Source organism: Poecilia reticulata, chromosome 4 (genome assembly GCF_904066995.2).
Source record: "Poecilia reticulata chromosome 4, P_reticulata-male-v2, whole genome shotgun sequence".
In the NCBI taxonomy this organism is placed as follows: domain Eukaryota; kingdom Metazoa; phylum Chordata; class Actinopteri; order Cyprinodontiformes; family Poeciliidae; genus Poecilia; species Poecilia reticulata.
The window spans coordinates 17,415,751-17,435,758 of NC_088833.1; the positions used below are offsets into that span (position 1 = coordinate 17,415,751).

At 39.2% G+C, this 20,008-nt stretch overlaps 1 protein-coding gene across 1 annotated transcript in view; it reads left to right on the top strand.

Annotated features, from left to right (window-relative positions):
* The window catches only part of acbd6 (acyl-CoA binding domain containing 6), a 31,903-nt gene extending 12,097 nt beyond the window's left edge, over window positions 1-19,806 (top strand). The window contains exons 6-8 of the mRNA XM_008407916.3: window positions 328-417; window positions 17,164-17,194; window positions 18,902-19,806. Of these exons, the coding sequence (XP_008406138.2) occupies window positions 328-417; window positions 17,164-17,194; window positions 18,902-19,056 (276 nt within the window). The 3' untranslated portion in view covers window positions 19,057-19,806. The remainder of the gene's footprint in view (window positions 1-327; window positions 418-17,163; window positions 17,195-18,901) is intronic.
* Window positions 19,807-20,008: the final 202 nt, after the last annotated feature.

Below are 20,008 nucleotides of genomic sequence, written 5' to 3' on the forward strand. Positions count from 1 at the left end.
TCAGTAAAAGTCCAAACCTAAATCTTGACACTGGTGTTCAGAAACTTTCCCTTCAATTTGAGGTAATTTGCAAAGAAGATTGGACAAACATTTCAGTCTCTAGATATCCATAACTGGTGGAGGGCATCTAGCCCAAAGGACTCGCAGATGTAATTGCAATAAAAAAGTGATTCCACCCAGTATTGATTCATAAGCTGTGGATATAAGTGCAGGCTATACTTGTCAAATTACTATTTGTAAAAAACACTTGAATATCAGTCATAATTATTCCGCTTCACAATTATGCAGCTCTTCAAGTTTGTGTGATTTGTGCGCTTGTGTTGGCAGGGTCGGGCTCTCCTGCACTGGGCCTGTGACAGAGGGCACAAGGAGCTGGTGTCTGTCTTACTGCAGCACAAAGCCGACATCAACAGTCAGGTAAGCAGAAATCCTCTCTCTATATTTATAGAGTTTTTCCAACACTAGATAGACAAAAAAAAACAAAAAAACATTTAGCCCATCCTCAAGAGTCCTAGTCAGGTGTTATGAATATAGCTCTTAGGCTCAGTGCTGTATTTGTTTTATAATACAAAAGACCATTAATTGTGATAGATACAAGACATAGCTGAGCATAACCTTCTGCCATTGTATCCTGGAGGAAATATTTTTCAAAAATCCAGCTAAAGAGGCATTTTCTCAAACAGAAAGTTAGCATTCTGTAGTGCTTTCTTTTATATTTATCGGCAATAGTTGGGTAAGTTATTCTAATAGTTAAAAGATTATTGTTTTAGTTAACAGCCAGAATTTTGTTCATTTCCTCACCAATGATGTCAAAATTGTTTACCTTTAGTACAACACCAGAAGCAATGTGCAAGGGTAAGCTGAGTTGCTTCGACTCTGTTGCAAACACTTAAAGATTTTACATTATTCCAGGCATCATTCCATTCACCATCTGTAATTTTAGTTAACTTCCCTTTTCCCACACTTCCTTCAAACGAGTAGTTTTCCCTGCATTGAGACATTTAAGAGCACTGTAAAATATGCTAGTAGAAGTAGGTGACACTGTCAAAAATAAATTGTCTTATTGTATCTAATATGCCCTGAAAAACCAACCGTGTAGTATTTTTCCTAGATCCTAATGTGTAACTACCAGAAAAAGTCCATTTTGAAACATTATATTTTTAAATCAGTTAATTAAATGACAACAGGGTCTACCCTGTTGTCATTTAATTAACTGTTCTTTCATTAAGTTATTTAGTTTGGATCTTTTTTTGTCACTGGAATTTAGAAAGCTGTTATCCATTATTCCAGGTAAAAAAAAAAGCTGAATTTCTGCAAATTGGGGTTAAAACAGAGGTTATTTGCAGCCGACTGCAGACAGAATGAAGGGTTTTGCTTTCTTTAGAAAAAGTAGAGATCCTAATGTGCAGTCGAACATAGAGCGGTCTACGTAAATCCAGAGTGAAGTAAACTTACTACGCACTCAATCAGCAATGACGCATAAGTGGCCACTGAGTTGGTATTTTCAGATATCTGGGAGGTAAAGATCCCCTTTACAGAAGAGCAACACAATGTGGACATTTTTTTTCCTGTTCTTTTTCTAAGGATCTTGTTAAATCTAAAGCTTTTTGGAGCATATCTGTTTTTCCAAAATGTTTAGTTACTTCAGTTTAATTTAATGAAGCTATTTCTTATGCATTTGGAGGAATTTTTTCCAAATGCCAGGGAAGATGGGAAAGCTGTGAGAGACTCTTCTTTTATGGAGCAGAGCTTCTTTTTTTTTTTTTTTTGCATCTGCTCAGGTAAAGCACGAGCAACCTGTGAAATCCCCAGCATCCCCATCAGCCGTCCCTTTTGTCTCTCCATCCCTTTCAGAAGGTCACCTTTAATTCACTTTGTTCCACACATAAATCCCTCAGGGCTTTAGCAGACACTGTTAGCTGGTAGCTAGCCTGGTGTTTAGACTCTCAGAGGTTTAGCAGCATCCAGCGGGCTTTAGCTTAGGCAGTAAGCTGGCTCAGCTGCACATCCGAGAAATTACTCCTCTTCCCCCTGCCCACCGCCGTGGCACGGGGCGGCTCACCGGGCTGCTCGCTGAGGTTTTAACTGCGAGGACAAATCAATTGGAAGTAATCAGGCAAATTGTTTTTACGTTGCACAACCCACATAATCAGGACATTTCACAAATGACTTTCTCTTTTGTGGTCATGTGTGGCCCCTTTTGTTTGTGAATGCTCCCAGAGAGGGGGGTGGACGTAAGAGTGTAATAAGTACAAAACAATTCACTCGTGATTTACAGCCGCACCAAGATGGTTCAAGCATAGCTGGACCCGTGTGAAAATAGAGGCTTTTTTTTTTCTCTTTTCAAAACGTAACACATTCACAGTAATTTATTTCTGATTAATGTGAACATAGGCTGAGTTTAGAGTCTCGCATTATGGCAACTTTGAGCGAAAATATGACTATCAAAATACTTACACGGAAAAGTTAAAGCAGAAAATGTTGTACATTTTAGAATCATTTTTATGCCTTTGCTATTATGGTATGGCATTGTTACTGTGATAATAATATTTGCGATTTATCTGTAATTATTTTTTATTGGAGAAGCTCCCACTAATTTAGCTGTAGGCTTCAAGTGCTTGTTCCACCTATTTTTGCATTTTTTTCCCTTTTAAAAGTAAGACTTAGAACGAAAATTAGGACCTCTGCAATGTGTCACAGGGCATGTTGAGCGTGTCAACCTTCCAGACCGCTCCGGTCTTCTGATTCAAGTCGACTCTGCAACCCCAGAGTCAGATCCAAACTTGATGAAACAGCATTCAGCTTTTCTTCTCCACTAATCTGGAGCGAACTTTGGAAAACTGAGTTCTTGTATTGTTTAAAAGTCCATTTGTTTAAAGCTGGCTTTGATTAACGACTGGCCCATCATAAATTGTAGTTTGTTTTTCAACCTGTCTTTGTTTTCCTCTGTTTTGCCACTGCAATGTCATATTTTGCTTGTTTGTTGTTTTATCAACTTTTTAATTATGCAAAGCACTTTAAATTGCCTTGTGGCTGAAATGTGCTAAAAAAATAAAATTGCCTCTCCTTGCCTTCTTAGTCAGGAAATTTGCTCGAGCTGGCCTGCAGTGAACTGCTTGACACCACATTTTAATTTTAATGATCCTATGAAGAATTTTTCGTCCATTCATGGAAAACTTCAGGAGTTTTTTTTTTTTTTAAAGAAGTGAGATTTCATAGGAAATCAAAGCATTGATCTGTTCATAAATTCAGGTCATTGGGAACTTTCCACCTGCCACTCTCTCAGGTGGCTGAGGAACTGTTCAGTGGAGGAGACAGAATATTAAAAAAAAACTGGTAATTTCCACAGGAGTCACTGGGGACAGATTTATGTGGTGGTAGAGAGCAAAATACAATCAGCTAAATCATATCACTCTGTCAAGATGCCAATTATCTCACTATGTATAGCTTACTAAACAATACACTTCTAATTAGAACATGTTTGAACATCCTCTACTTTGAGAGGAGCCAAAATAAACCAAAGGAGATGGGTAAGATAAAAAAAAATTGTAATAAAGGCTTTTATAAATGTGTCCTTTCCCCCAAAGCCTCTGACATGATACAAAGACGCTTTATGGTTGTACATGTCCATGAGAGAAACGGAGGAATGTTTGGCTTGTTTTCGGGCTATTAAAGCATCCAGTAATCTCCCTTGACCTCTACCAACTGCTGAGCAACCAGTAAATAAAGATCAAACATGATTTATGCTTAATTTGTTGATTAAAACAGGGAGGGGGGCTTAAGAGTTAAAACAAAAAGTATTATTATTTGCTTGGCAGAGGAGGAAAATCGTTGGAAAGTAATCAACTGATTGTTTTAGCGAATTGTTCCCAAACCCTGGTAACCTGCATTAAGAGCTCGTTTGATAGTTAATCCAGGATCAAGGGACCACAATAGGTAGCTGCGTGAGTTTGAATACGCAGATCACAGATCTGCCACCTGCCAGCTGTAGAGCTGGCTCTGGTGTTTGTACGGTACATTAAACCTCGCCGTGTTCCCGCAGCTAATACTCCCTGAAAAAAGTGGGGCAGGCTTCACCAACTGTGGGGGACAGAGGCAGTAAAACCTTAATTCACACAACGCTGTAAACTGAAGTTTGAATAATTGACCTGTTGTTCAGGCCAGAGTACGTAATAATGAATAGTAGAGTGTAAATATCCAACATGCCTTCGTTCTAAAGCAACAGGAAAAACCTGATCCACACAGGAAAACGGTCGTAAATAATTAAGATTTTATAAGTTTGGTGTTGGTATGGTTATTTTCAAACCGTCCAGCTGCAGTGTTTTTTTGCAGGTTTTATTGAAATATGCTTAGATAAACCAAAAATCCTTAAAACTCCCCCCTTTGTGTAGAAACCTTTAAGTAACAGCGGTTGCATTCTCTAACAGTGAACTTTGCAGATTTGACTGCATAGTGGTTTGACCTGGTCCACCTCTGTTCACAGGTCCAGTTAAAAAAAAAACACACATTATATTTGTTAATCTGAATGGTGATGATGACAAGTTTTGATTAGTTTGTTCTTTTTAATAGACATTTTTACACATATTTCCCAGGGGTGCCAGTAAATGTAGAGCAACCTGTGCGATTTTGTGCTTCATTCATTTTAGCACAGACTGCTAAAAACAAGTGTTGTGTTCTTAATTGTCTTAATAGAGCTGTTGACTTGTAGCTATCTTGAAATTGTTGTTGAGGCTCTTTGATTTTTTGATTTTGTCAGTAATGTCATTGGTTTTTACTACACTGTATTAAGCTTAGGTAAATGAGAGGATGTTCTAAAACAGGTGGTGTTTTGGTCTCAGTTATATAAATGGTTTACTAACTACAGGTTGATCTAAATAGGACATTTCTAAACTACAGCAGATCTAAAAACATAGTAATCATATTTTCCCCTTCTTGTGAGATAATAATGTTGTGCTACATATATATATATATATATATATATATATATATATATATATATATATATATATATATATATATATAAAACTCTGCTCCAGGCAGTAAACATAAAAATCAAATTGTAATGTTTTTCTTTGGGAACAGGTAAAATTGAGTATTCAAGAATGTCAAGATTATATTGTTATCCTCCAAAAGGGCTGGAAGGCTTGCCCATGTTGGAAGCATGTTTGCATGCATAATATTTATTATGCACTTTTTAATTTAATCTTTATTTACCAAGAAGAGATGTGTGTCTCCAACTACAGAAACTACACAGACAAAAAGTTTACTAACTGCTTGACGAGTAGCTTTTTATTAAACTGAACAACCATGTATAAATCTTGATGCAGTGGAAAAGATGCTACTGTGTCTCAAAAGGATAAAAAAAAATCAAGCAAACAAAACTACTCAGTTGATTGCAAAAAAAATAGACTAATTTGGGTAAAAAGCTGTTCTGTGCATCAACAGTAAACAATTTTCCTTGAGAACAAAATTCAAATTCAGTTCAAAAATACATTATTAAACCCAAATGTAGATTAAATGTTGCTGTAACTTATATTATAAAGGTCTCTTCTGAGAATTGCTGTAGATGCTAATGGCTGAGGGCCAGAAGGATCTCCTGTAGCAGTCAGTACTACAGCGGCTCTGAAGAAACGCCTGATGGCAGAAGACATTACACTCTCTACAACAAATTAGTAGATGATGCGCAACATCTTGCTGGGTTTAACAAAATAATAGGACTCTTTCGGTAAGGTACGGTTTAGGTCTAAAGGATATTTAATGGGACATGTTTGTTTTTAGGGTAAGATTACTGACAAGATGTGTGTTATAATTACATTTGGTTGGACTGAGATATTTAGTTATATAAATATAATGGTCAAAGGTAACGGTAAGAAGCTTGGGAATGCTTTCTGTCAATGGAGAGTCTCCACAACACAAGTGTGTGTGAGTTCACTCTGCTGGTGGTCATTGCAGTGCGGGTGGAGTAATCCCAAATTCATGCATACTCTCACACGCTCACACACACATTCACTCTCTGTCTTTCACACATGCACTGCTTTTGTTTTCCAGTTGGAAATCCTAACCTGTCTTCTAACCTTACCATCAAGCCTTAGGGTTACTAATCTATGGAGATATGCATTTGAAGATATCACATGCCAATTAATTTGAAACAGGGTAAAAAATAAAAGGCCCTGCTTTGGGTGCTTTGGGCCTGTGATGCTGCAGGTGATAACAATGGCCAAAAAAGGTCAAATGAAGACATTCACAATGCGTGAGTTAGTCTGTGATTACAGAGAGGCTGTGTGACAGAGAGTGGGGATTAGGCTGACAAAGAGGATAGACAGGTGAGAGACAGGTTAACCCAACAGGAACACAATGCCAGGAAGGAAGGAAATATTAAGGTCTATCGTAAAGGGAGGCTGATGGGAAGAAAAGGCAGCGCTGGTGTTAAGCACATGTCTGTGTGTCACATGCTTCTACTCGACTTGTTCCTGCTTTTTTTTTTTTTCTGCATTTTCCACGACTCTGTTTCTCATCCTCTCCTCATAACTCTGCCCTGCCCCCGCACCCTGGTTCCCTTCAATCCAACCCTCCCTGCCTTTGCCCCTGCTTTGTATTAAAACAACATGATCCATGAGGCGGGGAGAGCGACTCGCAGCACCGCTAATTCTAATTAATCCAGCGTGGTGGCTCGGCCACGGCAGGCCCCAAGCACTCTCAGTCTATCAGATAGAAATTCATAACTTAATTGAGGTCAGAGCCTCAAGCCGAACGAACAAAAGTCTCCAGCCAGGACCAGCTAGATCAATAGTAATAAATATCTGACTGGGTGGCCTTCAGTTGGTGGCTGGCGAATACACAACAAATCTCATGCACACAATTTGCACTTGAACCCCTTACAGAAATGTGGACAGTTTTATTGTTTGTGTGTGTGTCAAATAGGTCTTTCTCAAATCTGTGTATATCAATATTTTTTTGGCAAACAAATAAAAAAGAAGCACACAAGTTGTTGTCTGTAAGGTGTTGGACCATAGCACACTGCATACAGCCCTGGACCAACACTCTGCTGAAGCGTTGGAAGACTGCCCTCCTTATAAAATTTCCTCATTTGACATTTTCAATAGTGGATAATACTGTCCTGAATTTGCTAATTCAGTACAATTCAGTCTATTTCTCTAAGGCTAATTCACAACAAATCTCCATTCAGGGCATTTTGCAAAGCCAACTGATCAAATTCTTATCCATTTAAATAGAATTAAAATTGGTCACAGTTCAGTCCAGCCCTATAGTTTAATTCCGATTCATTTACCCGGAGTCCAGTTCAATCCAAATTATAATACAGTATGATTCAGTTTCTCAAAATCTCCGTAAATGGGTTTGTCCAGGAAGAAACCAGGCTAAACACAGAAGTACTGATTCTGTAGTAGGAAACAAAAACAGATTTTAAATTATGTGGAGATCTGTTAACTGTGAATAATGTAGTTTACAGTCCACTCAATTACTCATCAAAATGAAGGAAATGTTTTAATGTAGCAAGACCCTGGACGCCAGAAATGAGAAGTTACACAAGACGAAGCTGACGATTCAAAATAACTGTTTACTGATGAACTGAAATCCTCCTAATATAATGGGCCAGTTGGGCTTTAACCGTTTCATCAAAATTGGGTATTTCTGTGGTACCTTCCATTCTGACATCTTGGAAAAATGGAAAAACGTTTAAAGGTTTTAGAAGATTTAAACATTGATCACCCATAACTGCCCAGAGATTCTCAGCCCTTAGTTTTGTTGCCCAAACATAAACATACATTTATTGAAAACAAATCAGAAGCTAATGTGTAAACCATAACAGATTTAAATCTTCATGGTAGTTCCCACTGATCCAAATTAAATATCATGATGCTAAAGCACTGATAATGTGAAATTTTTTATATTGTTGGATTCAGGATAAAACATTGTGCAGCTTTGCAAGGTGTCGTGACAAACGTAAGTTGATCAGTATTAAGTAAATACCATTTTGATGTTAAAGAAAAAACTAAGAAGTTTTTTTTTTTTTTTTTACTTTTGTATGGATCTGGTGTGCAGATGAAGCTGTTCAGGTAAAGCTCAGGCCGTTTCTTGGCAAACAGAGATGACCTAATCCTCTCATCTGTGTCTTCTTCACTGTTATCAACTGTTTGTGTGATAAAATCGGCCAACACACACCTTGGTGGCTGATTGAAATTCTACGGCGGAGGCATTATTACACATTTGTATCCCTCCCCTTTCCCAGCACTGCCTCCTATAACTAATGGCTCAGTCAGTCCAGTCATAACAAATATCCAGCAAGATTCGTCATAATTGTGTGTGTGCATGTGTGTTTGTGTGTGAGTAATTGTGCATCCCATCGTCTCGAATGTAAAGGGTCATCAAGAGAGAAAAGGCAGGAAGGTGGGAACTTAAGCAGCTGAAAGCTTCTGAAAATTTACATCAAAATGAGGTGTAAAATAAAAGTGATGGAAAAAATACCAAGGCAGTATTGGTAAGTATTTCATGATCTCTATTCTCACGTTTTGCCTTTTTTTAAGTTAGGCAACTGGAACAGTTAAGTTGCTGTTTAGGTTTTTGCAATTTCTCTATATCACCTTAAAAAATTATACATTATATAGCATATTTACATGCCAATATATATACACACAATAAAGTGATGAATCCATAGAAAGGCAACAAAAATCCACAACAGCACATTTAGATGCAGACTAAGCAGATGTTGTTTATAAGCACTGCACTTCTACCCTATCTTTGCTGAAAGAGCCTGAAAGAGGCTTTCTGCAGCCAGTTGTAATTGTACAAAACAGTAAATCAGAGAAATAAAACATAATTTATCAAACTTTATGTTCTAAACTGGAAAAAAGAAACATCCGCATCTCTCTCTGCTCACCTCTTGAATTGCTGGATTTGTGTGAACGTCTCCGGTCTACAACAGAACCCGATTGTTTGTGTACCAGAAACCTACACAGAGAAAGGGGGGACGTAGTAAATGAAGGGATTTTTATAGATGTTTCGTGCGCTCGCTGGCTGGTAGGCAGCAAGTGATGCCAAAAGTCTCCTCTCCTGAAATGTAGCAGTTTAAAATGTCCCAGATAGAGAAAAATGGAGGAAATTAGAGAATTAGACAGAAGAGCCTGCACAAAAATACACCAGGTGGATGAAGTCATAAGAAATATTATTTAATATTATTACACACACACACACACACACACATCCATCCATTCATCCATCCATCCATCCATCCATCCGTATGTCAGTCTGTCCATCATGTCCAGCTTTACGGGTTTAACTGTAAAGCTGGGCTTAAAAGAATTGAAATCTCTGGAGAAGTATGTGATAATACTGACATGAAACAATGTGTTGTAGGCCCTGCTTTAGTTTTCATGGCTTCTTTCATAACATTTTTTTTAAATAATGCCTGGAGTTTTAAGTAGCCAAGCCAAAGGAATGTATCAATGTTTCTGAGATGGACACCATTGTATTGTTTGTTGAACACAGAGAGCATATTATTTTTGTTTGATACACACAATATTTAAATTTTCAAGATTCGTAACACCATGATTTAACTATTTTTGCTGTTCAAACGTTTTCTTCTGCCCTTACGTCCAAGTGAACATTATTAAATTTTCAACATAAGTATGATTTTTAGCTTAATATTTAGGTTTGTGAAGGTCCAACTCCAAGAAAGATGGATTTATAGCTAAGGAGACTTGTAGACTCAAAGTGCAAAATATTATGCTCAATCTAAATCAATCTAAATTTGTTTTATTTTAAAAGGCTGCCTGCATTCCTGCCAAGCCATCCACATGAACACTAAGATTAGCTGATGCAAGAACAGCAGTTTTGCTGCTTAGCAGCTATTCTGGTTTCCATGTGACGTTGGTTGAGCTCAAGATGGTACTTTCTCAGGAAGTAGGAATGAGCACATACCTCTGTAAAAGTTCATACAACCACACAAAAGGCACAAAATCCACCTCACACCGCCTTTGACATTTTATAAGTGACACTGTAAGCTGCTCTTATGGGATTCATATTTAGTACCTGCTGCACATTAGTCCAACTCGATGAAATGAGAAAGCTGTTGCCAAGCTGTGTTAAAAGCGCCTATCAGACACAGAAACAGTTATGAATCTATAATATGAGCACTCAGAAAAGAGCCAGCAACTTGACAGTAATAGTGCAGCCTAAAGAGCCATTCAAGCAGGTAACAGTCCTCTTTGCCATCATCAGCTGTTGTTTCTTTCTTATTGGCCACTCACTGGGCCTTGCCTACACTCAACTATTTGATTTCCATCGTTCTTAACCATCCACATAAATTGTCAGGCGCATTAAAGCTGTCCTCGACTGTTTCAGACAGAGAGAGGGGGCAGAGTGAGGGAGTGCGAGCTGGATTCAGACAGCCAGGGGAGGGGACAGGGCCGAGGAGAGAGAATAAACAAAGTAAGTGTTTTGCCTTCCATCAGTCTCCTGCAGTACTCAGCTTTATGAGTCCCTCTCTCCAAATGCCTCAGCCACAGCCCCCACTGCTGGCATTGATTTTCATATTACACTCTTTTATGTATTTATTTATTTCATATATTTCTTTTTAAACATCATCGATGAGCCGCAGGAGGACAGACGGGGCCTCTGGTGAGGTTAATTCTGAGCTTCAGCCCTATCCTCCTCTTTTGATGGCTTTAATGGAGGCTAAGGTGTCCCATGAGGATAAGCAAGCCCAGTGACATGGAGGGGGAAGAGAAAAATGTGGGGGGAGAAGATGTGCATGAAGGAAAAAGAACGAGAAGCAAATTTGATGAAAACCCAGTTTCTTTTGTTTGGTGGGACAAGAAAGTCAATGACGTGTTGAGGATATTTCAATAAACCTGACCGAGATAAAGCATCGCTATTGTCCTAGACTGACAGGGTTTTTACAGGGAGGCATTTCCATCAAGAAAAGACAAACGAAAAGTATCCAAAACATCCAATAGATTATTATTATTTTATAGAAGTTGTGTATTTTTATTTATTCTTTTCTTTCCGGTGGTTTGAATCGCTGCGACAGACTGGCGACCTGTCCAGGGTGTACCCCGCCTCTCGCCCGAAACGTTGGCTGGAGGTGGGCACCAGCACCCCTCCCGACCCCACTGAGGGAAAAAGGGTGCAAGAAAATGGATGGATGGATGGATGGATGGTTTGAATCAGAGGGGGCAGGGTGAAGTTCCAGGCAAGTGAAGGACACTTCCTGGACATGTGAAGGGCAGGGAGTTTGGTGTCAGGCTAATCTGGCCGTGGGTGGCAGCGCTCACATAATGAATGGTTAAACTCACCTCTCCCTGCACACAGACAGATGCCTAAATCTGATTACGGCTGGCCCCAGATCCTTTTAAGAGGGGGCCTTTTCAAACACTCACCAGCAGGATAACTGCACACAAATACAAAGTGCAAATTCATGTGCAAGACTATGTCTAACCTACTTTCAGAAACGCATTGATAAAGACTTTTTGTTTTCGATTTGATAGCTTCTGTAGTTATAGGCCAACACCTTATTATAGTTCATAAAAGCTAAGCCATGTAGATGTCAGAATTTATAATTTACTATAATGTTTGGAGCACCTGAAACATGCCAGTCTTTATTCTCTACTCCGGAAGATATTTTCTGTCAACTACAATCTTTAATAAGATTATGATTTGCTCCTGCCTGCAAGGATTTTATATAGAACATACTGAACACCTTCAGCAGCTGTGTTATAAGTTTTGATGTGACTTATTGATGGTTTGGCTTATAACATATTTCAGTGCCATTATCTAAAAATTGTTCTACTGCCTAATAAACTTAGCATGTTGCTTTGAACAGGATTTGCCTGGGAATATTTGAATACAGTACTTAAAACAGATCATAACGCAAAGAGATGGATCTGCAGGATCCTGAAGTATATATATATATATATATATATATATATATATATATATATATATAAAATCACTAAGCTAATATATTTTAATATATAAATACATTTGATGTAACATGCATGAAATAATAAGGGAATCTCACTTTGCAAAAAAAAGTTTGCTAAGATTTTTTTTTCCCCCTTTGGAAGCTTTCATTGAATGTTTTAAACACAGTATCTTTAAAAACTGGATGCCACGCACAAACTGTGTAATGTAATGCACACAAAGTCTGATTTTTGCCTCTAGTAGCTACTCCAGATTTACTTATGAAGCCGTATAGGAGTATCATCTCTTCCATCCTGATCTGCATTCGGCTTTCTGATTAATGGCACCTACTCGTCATAACCCTATCTCTTGGAATCTGCATACCAATGATCCCAGGCCCCTATTGATTCCCCCTCATCCAAACCACACACACATTCATCCTCCCTCCCCCCAACCACTGTCATTATAAAAGTCAGCAGCTGCTGCATGCATTGATCATAAATCATAATTGCTTGTTCATTTTTCCCTACTTGTTTAATGTTGCTGTCAGGGACAGCAGGAGGAGAAAAGGAGGAGGCGGGAAGGGAAGAGAGGAAGAAAAGCCCAAAGAAAGTTTACTGCGACACAGAAAAATGAGCTAAGAAAAGAGAGCTACAGGAAAAATCACTGTAGTGAGACAAGTATGTAAGCCCATTCCACCTTGGTAGTTAGTTCCTAGAAAAACAAACTAAAATATCTTTGGTTGGCTTTACAAAACTAAGTGTCAACAGAATCTATGTACTTTATCTCTGGACATCATGATGTCTTCTTGAGAGAGGCTACAGGTTTAGTGAACTGTAATATTTATGCTCTAAATAAGTTTATTTATTTACAGTGAATTTCAGCAAATTGAATAATTTGGGCAATATTTAAATTTTCTGGCATTATGTTGTATGCATCAACATTTAACATTTTTACTCTACTAAAATAAATTGTTGTTGCAAATGAAGAATAGCAATATCTTTCTGTTTTTTGAATACATTTTAAAATGATTGAGCATCCAAACTTTACACTTATCATCTCACTTCTGCTTGCTTTGGTACATATGTTAATGTCTGTAAAATCCATCAAATTTTGTCACATTTCTATTTTACTTGTGTATTTTGATAAGGAGTCTTCAAACGAGTCTTCATAATGAATAAATCAAAAATCTTGTCCTCCATTCTAGAGTTGGTCTAGAGTTGTCTCAAGTTGTCCAATCTTTATTAGCTGAATTAATCAGAAAATTGGTCAGGCTGTCCTACTATGACCAGTCCAAGCATTCGGCATACTGAGAGAAGTTGTTCTTCATCAGTACAGACAAAGCGTTGGCATGTTGTAGTACGATATGGAGCAACCGTATTCTTCAGTCATTGCAAAAGTTGTTGCATATCATTTAGTTTCGTAGCAGTGACAATTATGTGCAATTTATAAATAGTGTTTCTAAGTTGTGCTAGTGCTGTGTAGTTTTACGATATGTCCAAAAAAATATGTGGCGGTCTAGCTTAGTGCTGTTAGACACCAAACTCTGTTAATGCTGGAGCTTTATTTACTTAGAGCCACAAGTTCAGAAAATGAGCAAAGTATAATGAACCACTAGCTGTATATTTGGTATTTCAAAAATACAGCTAAGTAGATTTGTAAAATTATTATTTCTTGACAGGCCTGAGTTAGAGTTACGGAGTTAGTTGTTTGACCTACGCTGTTCTTGTACTTAAAATAACGGAAACTGCTCCTTTAAGTTAAAATTATTATTTAGTCTCTTTGCTATTCATTTTTTTCAAACAACTTTGGACTAGTTACAGTGTTTCCTTTTTTCACAAGACTGCTTGCCTTCTTTTTATATCCCTCTAATTCACTTTCTCTTCCTTACATTCATCTTGCTTCACATCATTTGTGTGGTAGAAATGATAGATTAGTGGGACCTGAATTCAGCAAAACTGTAATCAGACTGATAGATCCATGCAGCTTCTAAGCATATTGCTCCCGCCTCCTCCCTTCCTATGAGCGCGATACACTAGCAGTCTGAGCCGGGTCTCCTCTGCCACTATGGTACTTTATTGAGCTCTCTGCTGACATCCAGCCCAGCATTTCTGTTTTTGCAAGAGGAAACTTGTGATGACATGTAAAAGCAAAGGTTTGGTGCAACATGCTTCCATAATGGGATGGGAACAGGGGTGCAACGGAGACAGGAGAGCGAGGGGTGGGGGATGTTGACTGCAGGTAAAAGGGTCGGAGGGGGAGTGTCTGCTTCCAAAGCAAATAGAAGACAATCCAATTTCCTGTGATTCCATCAAGCTTCCGTCCTGAATCCAGGGGCATTAAAGTTTGCGGAGAATGACCCTCACAGGCATGCAATAAGGCTTTTGGGCTGCATTTGCACTGCCAACATATACTATAATCCTTTTCAAATATGCTCATAATCTTTTATTGTTACTTTTTGTATGAGAAAGCTAAGAGATCAATGTGTTTTAAAAAATTAACATGGGAGCTGTAATTCTTTTCACTTTAAATAAAGTTATGGCGTTATGTGATTTAACACACTTCAGTTTTTAAATTTCAGTCCCTGTCTCACTGTTTTTGCTTTTGTTTGATGTGTACAAAAGCAAGGAACCTTTTTTTTTTAAAGAAGGGACATTTTGTATTTTCTAGGCACATAGTAACATATTATTGCACAATCAGGTAATTATGTTACCATCAGTTATTATAGAAATGCAATTTGACACCTTGAAATTGGTCTTTATCTCTTTAAGAAGCTGCTACACTTTCCAACGCTCCCTCTTCCACCCATCATGACCTCAATGCTCCTCCATGATGACATTTACAACCAGTCTTAGGAGTACTTGCAGTTCCACCAGGTGTTTGCTGACTGCTGCCACTAGTCTGTAGGAGCTGAGAGGGGGGAGTTGCAGGGGAGGGATGCTGTGTGAGGCTGACTGCATGGAAATAGACGTTGCTTTGTGGGAGTATTCGTTTACGCACCCCTGACTGGTTACCACGGGAGATTCAAGGATTTCTCAAACTTGCATTAAAGAATCAAAGCTGAACTCCAGGTATATTTTTGATGAGGGAATAACATTATAACATGACATAAAACTAAATAAAAAGTTGATTTGACATAATACCCTCTCCACTACCTTCAAAGTTTTATATTTATAACCAGATTCTTATGACAGTTGCCATAAGAATCTGTGTTGTCTTTATTTAAAAGCTGTATTTTTCAGGTACTTTTCTCCACTCTGCTTTACACGTATCACAGCAGAAAAATAAAATGGACAATTTGTGTGGAACATGTTAAGTTGTGATTTTTTTTTTACCTGCAGAAAGACAGCATTGCTCTCTTGGTTGAATCACAGCACTGATTTTACATCTGTGTTCTGAAATCCACCCAGAGGGAATACCAAGCGCTAATCCAATAAGCAGGTCCCCAAAGTGCTGGTCCTGAGAGACCAAGAAAAGCACAACAATGGTTTCACTATGCACCGACTCCCAGCCGCAGAAGGCGGGTGGAAAAGAGAGGGAGAGGACATGAAAGTGAAGAGGAAACTGAAAGACAGAGTGAGAAAGATGGATGTTAGGACTAAAGAAAAGCAGAAGGAGCACAGACATTTTGAGACAGCGCATGCGGTTTTCTAAAATATTATTAAAAATTGAGATTTAATATCACTGTTAATAATGCTGGGGCACTGTGTGTTGCACAGGTAGAGCAAGTGCAACATACAGAGGGTAGAAGCCTCAACGCAGCCGTCCTGGGTTCGATTTCCCGTCCCTAAGATCTTTGCTGCATGTTTTCCTCTCTTCTCTCTGCCTGTTTTCCCGTCTGTTTATTCCACTAAAGGCCTCTTGGACCAAGATATATTTAAGAATTGTTGCAAATTTAAACCTCAAATTAAAACACATCAAGGCACATTTAGTCACTAGTGTGCTCCTCAACTCTAGATCCAACTGTGCAAAAGACTGAGACACTCAGAAACCATTGACACTTTTAAATCGGGACGGAAAACATTTTTCTTTACTACGGGTTTTTCATAAATGCCAAAAATATAAAGCTCTATCATTTTTGTCATTTCTTGGGTTTTTGTCTTATTGCTGTTTCTTTCTTCTTATTGTGTGATGTCTCAAACTTTTATGTAACGCTTTGCTTGTTTTTGATATACCAGGAGGTTGTTATTTCTGTTAGTTAATTTTTTTCTGCAACGTTTTTTTTGCATTCCCTTGGCGGAATCAATTTGTCTTTCTGGGCATTTCAAAACACTGTGCTCAGTTCAAGCTCTTCATTTCTCAGTCCAATGGCAACAGTTTGATCCATTTGTCTCAATTATGAGGTGCAAAGGCAGTCTGGAGTGGTGATTAAGAAGTGATTCTGCTGTTGATGTTGCCTGTCATATATTCTGCTTCATTATACCTGTGCACACACATATTTCCCCATCCTTGTCCCCAGTCAAATAATTCATACAAGAGTTACATCTCCACCTCTGACCCTTTGACCCCAAATGCCATTTGTACTGTTATAAAGACACAGAGTCATCCTCGTCCATATGAGAGACCCTTTGTGGATTTTCTGCACACTTTCTGACACAGACTGTCACTTTTAGACCCTGCAGACCCAGACTCAGTTTGAGCAGCAATCTGCTGAAAAACACAGCTTTGAATAGTAAGTGAGACCGTGACCTGTTCTTTTTATAGCAGGACAAAAGCAGCATAACCAACAGTAAACACAATGTTTAACTGTGACCTTTGCTTTAACAAGGTTAAGGCATGTCGATTTGGACAGCAACAAGACGATTCAGAGTGCTTTGCGTGATAAAAAAACCCCCAAAACAATAAACAAACAAAAAACAGTACAATGACAAAATTAAGAGAACACTTGATAACATGCTGGAGACGTGTCCATGCAGAGACGTGTCTATAACATGCTGGATCTTGACTTCTAAGTGTGTCAGTAAGACATCCCTCTATATGGGAAGGTAGACAAAGTGAGAATTTCAAGTTAATGTCAGCAGTAAACAGTAAATGAAGAATATAACCAGAGAAAATAGAGTGAACAAAAGCAGTCAGTATGTCCTCCACTACAGACACTGACTGCTCAAAACTTTTTTTTGCAATATGCAGTGCAAAAATGCAGCATCTCACTCTGATTATTCTCTGAATTTGCTCACTCTGGAGTATTTTATTGCTCCACTGTCATGGGTCTGCTGAAGTAAACACTTGTTTTGCCTTTTTCAGGATAATGAAGGGCAGACAGCGCTACATTATGGTAAGGAGCCCCCCTTGTATTCATCTCTGCAATTGAAAAAACGTACATTGTCATGATTATGTTGTCTGCATGCGTCCTCCCTTTATGTACAGGAGCTTGTTTTTTGCCCACACGCGCGCGCACACACACACACACACACACACACACACACACACACACACCCTTTGCCCATATTTGTCTCAGATTTATCATATTTCTTCTAACTCTCTGCTCCATTCCTCATCTTAATTTTCAACGCTTTTCTATTTTTTCACCAAGTCTCTGTGATTCTTTTCTGTTCTTTGGTTTGTATGTGTGCCTCCTTAGCTGAGTGTGTGTGTGTGTGGGGGTGTGTGTGTGTGTGCACACGTTTCTGTGTGTGTGTGTAATAATCGCCAGACCTCCCAGAGGAAATCAGCAGTGGTCCTCAGACTCCCCTGACCCTCTCGTGCCCCAACACACGTGTCCCTGATGGGCGGTGCTCACGTCCTTTGAGCCTCTTTATGAGCGTACATGTGTGTATGAGCTGCTACACCATCTGTCCTCCGGCGTGGTGGCGTCGTCGGAGCGAGCATGTTGCATCACCTACCAGCAGGCTACATACACACACATATACATGCACTCATCAGAGCAGCTCCCGAGGATGTGGTATAAAAAGATGACTAATAAACATAAGCGATGAACTCAAAGAGACAAATAGCAGAGAATGAAAATTCATTCCTACCTCTCTTTGCACAGGGCCGCAGTGGCTGGCAAGTGATTAATTGAGGGTTTACTGCTCACCATAAATTGTTCTCCTCCTCTACTGCTCCCCTGAGGGCTGGCCACTTTTTACGGCTCAAGGCCCAGCCGAGACACCCGCCACGCGCGCACTCGGCTGGCTGAATAAAATACTGTTTAGAGCAACAAGAGGAAAGCTGCAAGCAAAGCTGTAAAAAGCAAAAAAAAAGAAAAAGCAGTCGAGCTCGGTTAGTCTGATTTGGCTGATTCCCTGAGCTTTTAACACTTCATTCACCTCCGCATTCATACGTGCCACTCACATTTGCTTACTTGCCCACATGCATTCCGATGTATCATCACATCTCGCGCATTTGGACTCCCACCAGCATCCAGGCCCGTCAGCCACCTCTGGGCTGCAGGTTAAAAGGCCTGGCTGTCAATCACCACAGCTGCTGACATCAGCGAACGTGGCACAGCACAAAGTCTGCTTTTTAAAAGGAGCCTGCGATTGATACTGACAGAGAAGAGCACTCACAACAAGAGAGGGATAAGGAGAGGAGGTGGTGGGGCGGGGGGTGCCACAGGGTTTAGAGGTGCATCAGGAATGATGGGACTCACTAACTGGGTTAGGAAAGTGCAAGCTGTCCGTTCTCCTCTTTATTCTGCACTGAAACAGAGAGAGGGAGAGAGAGAGGAGACCCTTTTAGCAGGCCACATATTGCCAGTGGGGCAGAAATGAAGTGTTTGAAGGAGGCTCAGGTCCAGGCCAGTGTCACTGCAGGGTCTGCAGATAAGCTTTTCATTAACTTCAATCCTCTACATATGGTATAATAAACAATGCTAGCTGTTGAAAAGATATTTGTTGATTATTCTCCATATCTCCATATTCCAGTTAGTCATGTATCAACATAATTTACAGAAAAAAGATTTTCTCGTTCATGAACTCAACACTTTGCTTTGAGCACCTCCTCCTTACCTCTGCTTCATTATGTCCTCTGTGTTTCCTAGCATCCGCCTGCGAGTTTGCTGACATTGTAGAGCTCCTCCTGAACAGCGGCGCTGACCCATCCATCAAAGACATGGAGGGCTCTCTTCCCGAGGAGGTCACTGAATCCAGCGCCATCTCCACACTCCTGCGCCAGTACACCGCTCCGAAAGGCTAGCTCATCCCTTTATAGTACCATCCAAGTCTTCTCTCGTCTCTTCTACACACATTTGTCCGGTATTCCCATCACTCGTCCTTTATCCTTGGAAAGACTCTCTAGGTTCTGCGGTTTGCAGATATTTTGTTTTGTTGTTCTTTAGTTTTCAAGTTTTGAAGGTGAATCTGAAATCATGTTTAGCTCTTCTGGAGTTCAGCTGTGAACATGTATGTCCCATCTGATAAGACAAAAACAGGGCATTGCATGTGTTTTCAGTTATTTGTAAAACTGTATATTTATTGTACAGTAGAACTGGATAACATGATGGTTACTGCAAGACATTGTGGTAACCAGTAAAGATCTGTTGACAATAACTTTGCTGTACTGAGGGAAGTACTCCCAGAATAACTTCTGCTAAACAAGCATCTATGTGGACCATATGACAAATTAATAAACTGGATAACGTCTTGGAAACATTTTACTGAAATGATTTTGCATCATTTTGATGTGATGTATCTGGATTTATGAGCTGTAAGTCTTTGGAAAAATACTTTTAGAAAATGAACAATCCACAAAAATGAACAATATCACATAACTTATTATTAACATAATGTACTGCACCATACAGACACTTCATATCAAACCTGATAACCTGACACACTTTTATTCTACGTTCGTCCTCTCTGAGTTAGTTTATGATTCTGTTGTTATATATTAAGGAATGCTTCATTCATTTAAAAGTTTTCATCATTAAAGTCTTAATTAAAGCTCCGCCTGGCCTCCATCAGTTGCTCGGTCCTGTAAGCAGAAACAGTGGTCAACTAATTCATTTCTTACAAAAGATGTTCTCAACACCTGGTAGATGTAGAGAACATTACCAGCTATACTTGAGAGATCAGATTAAGGTATTAGATACTGATAAACTCCTGCCAAAAAAACCGGCAGTGGAGCCAGAAGGTGCTTTAACATGGTA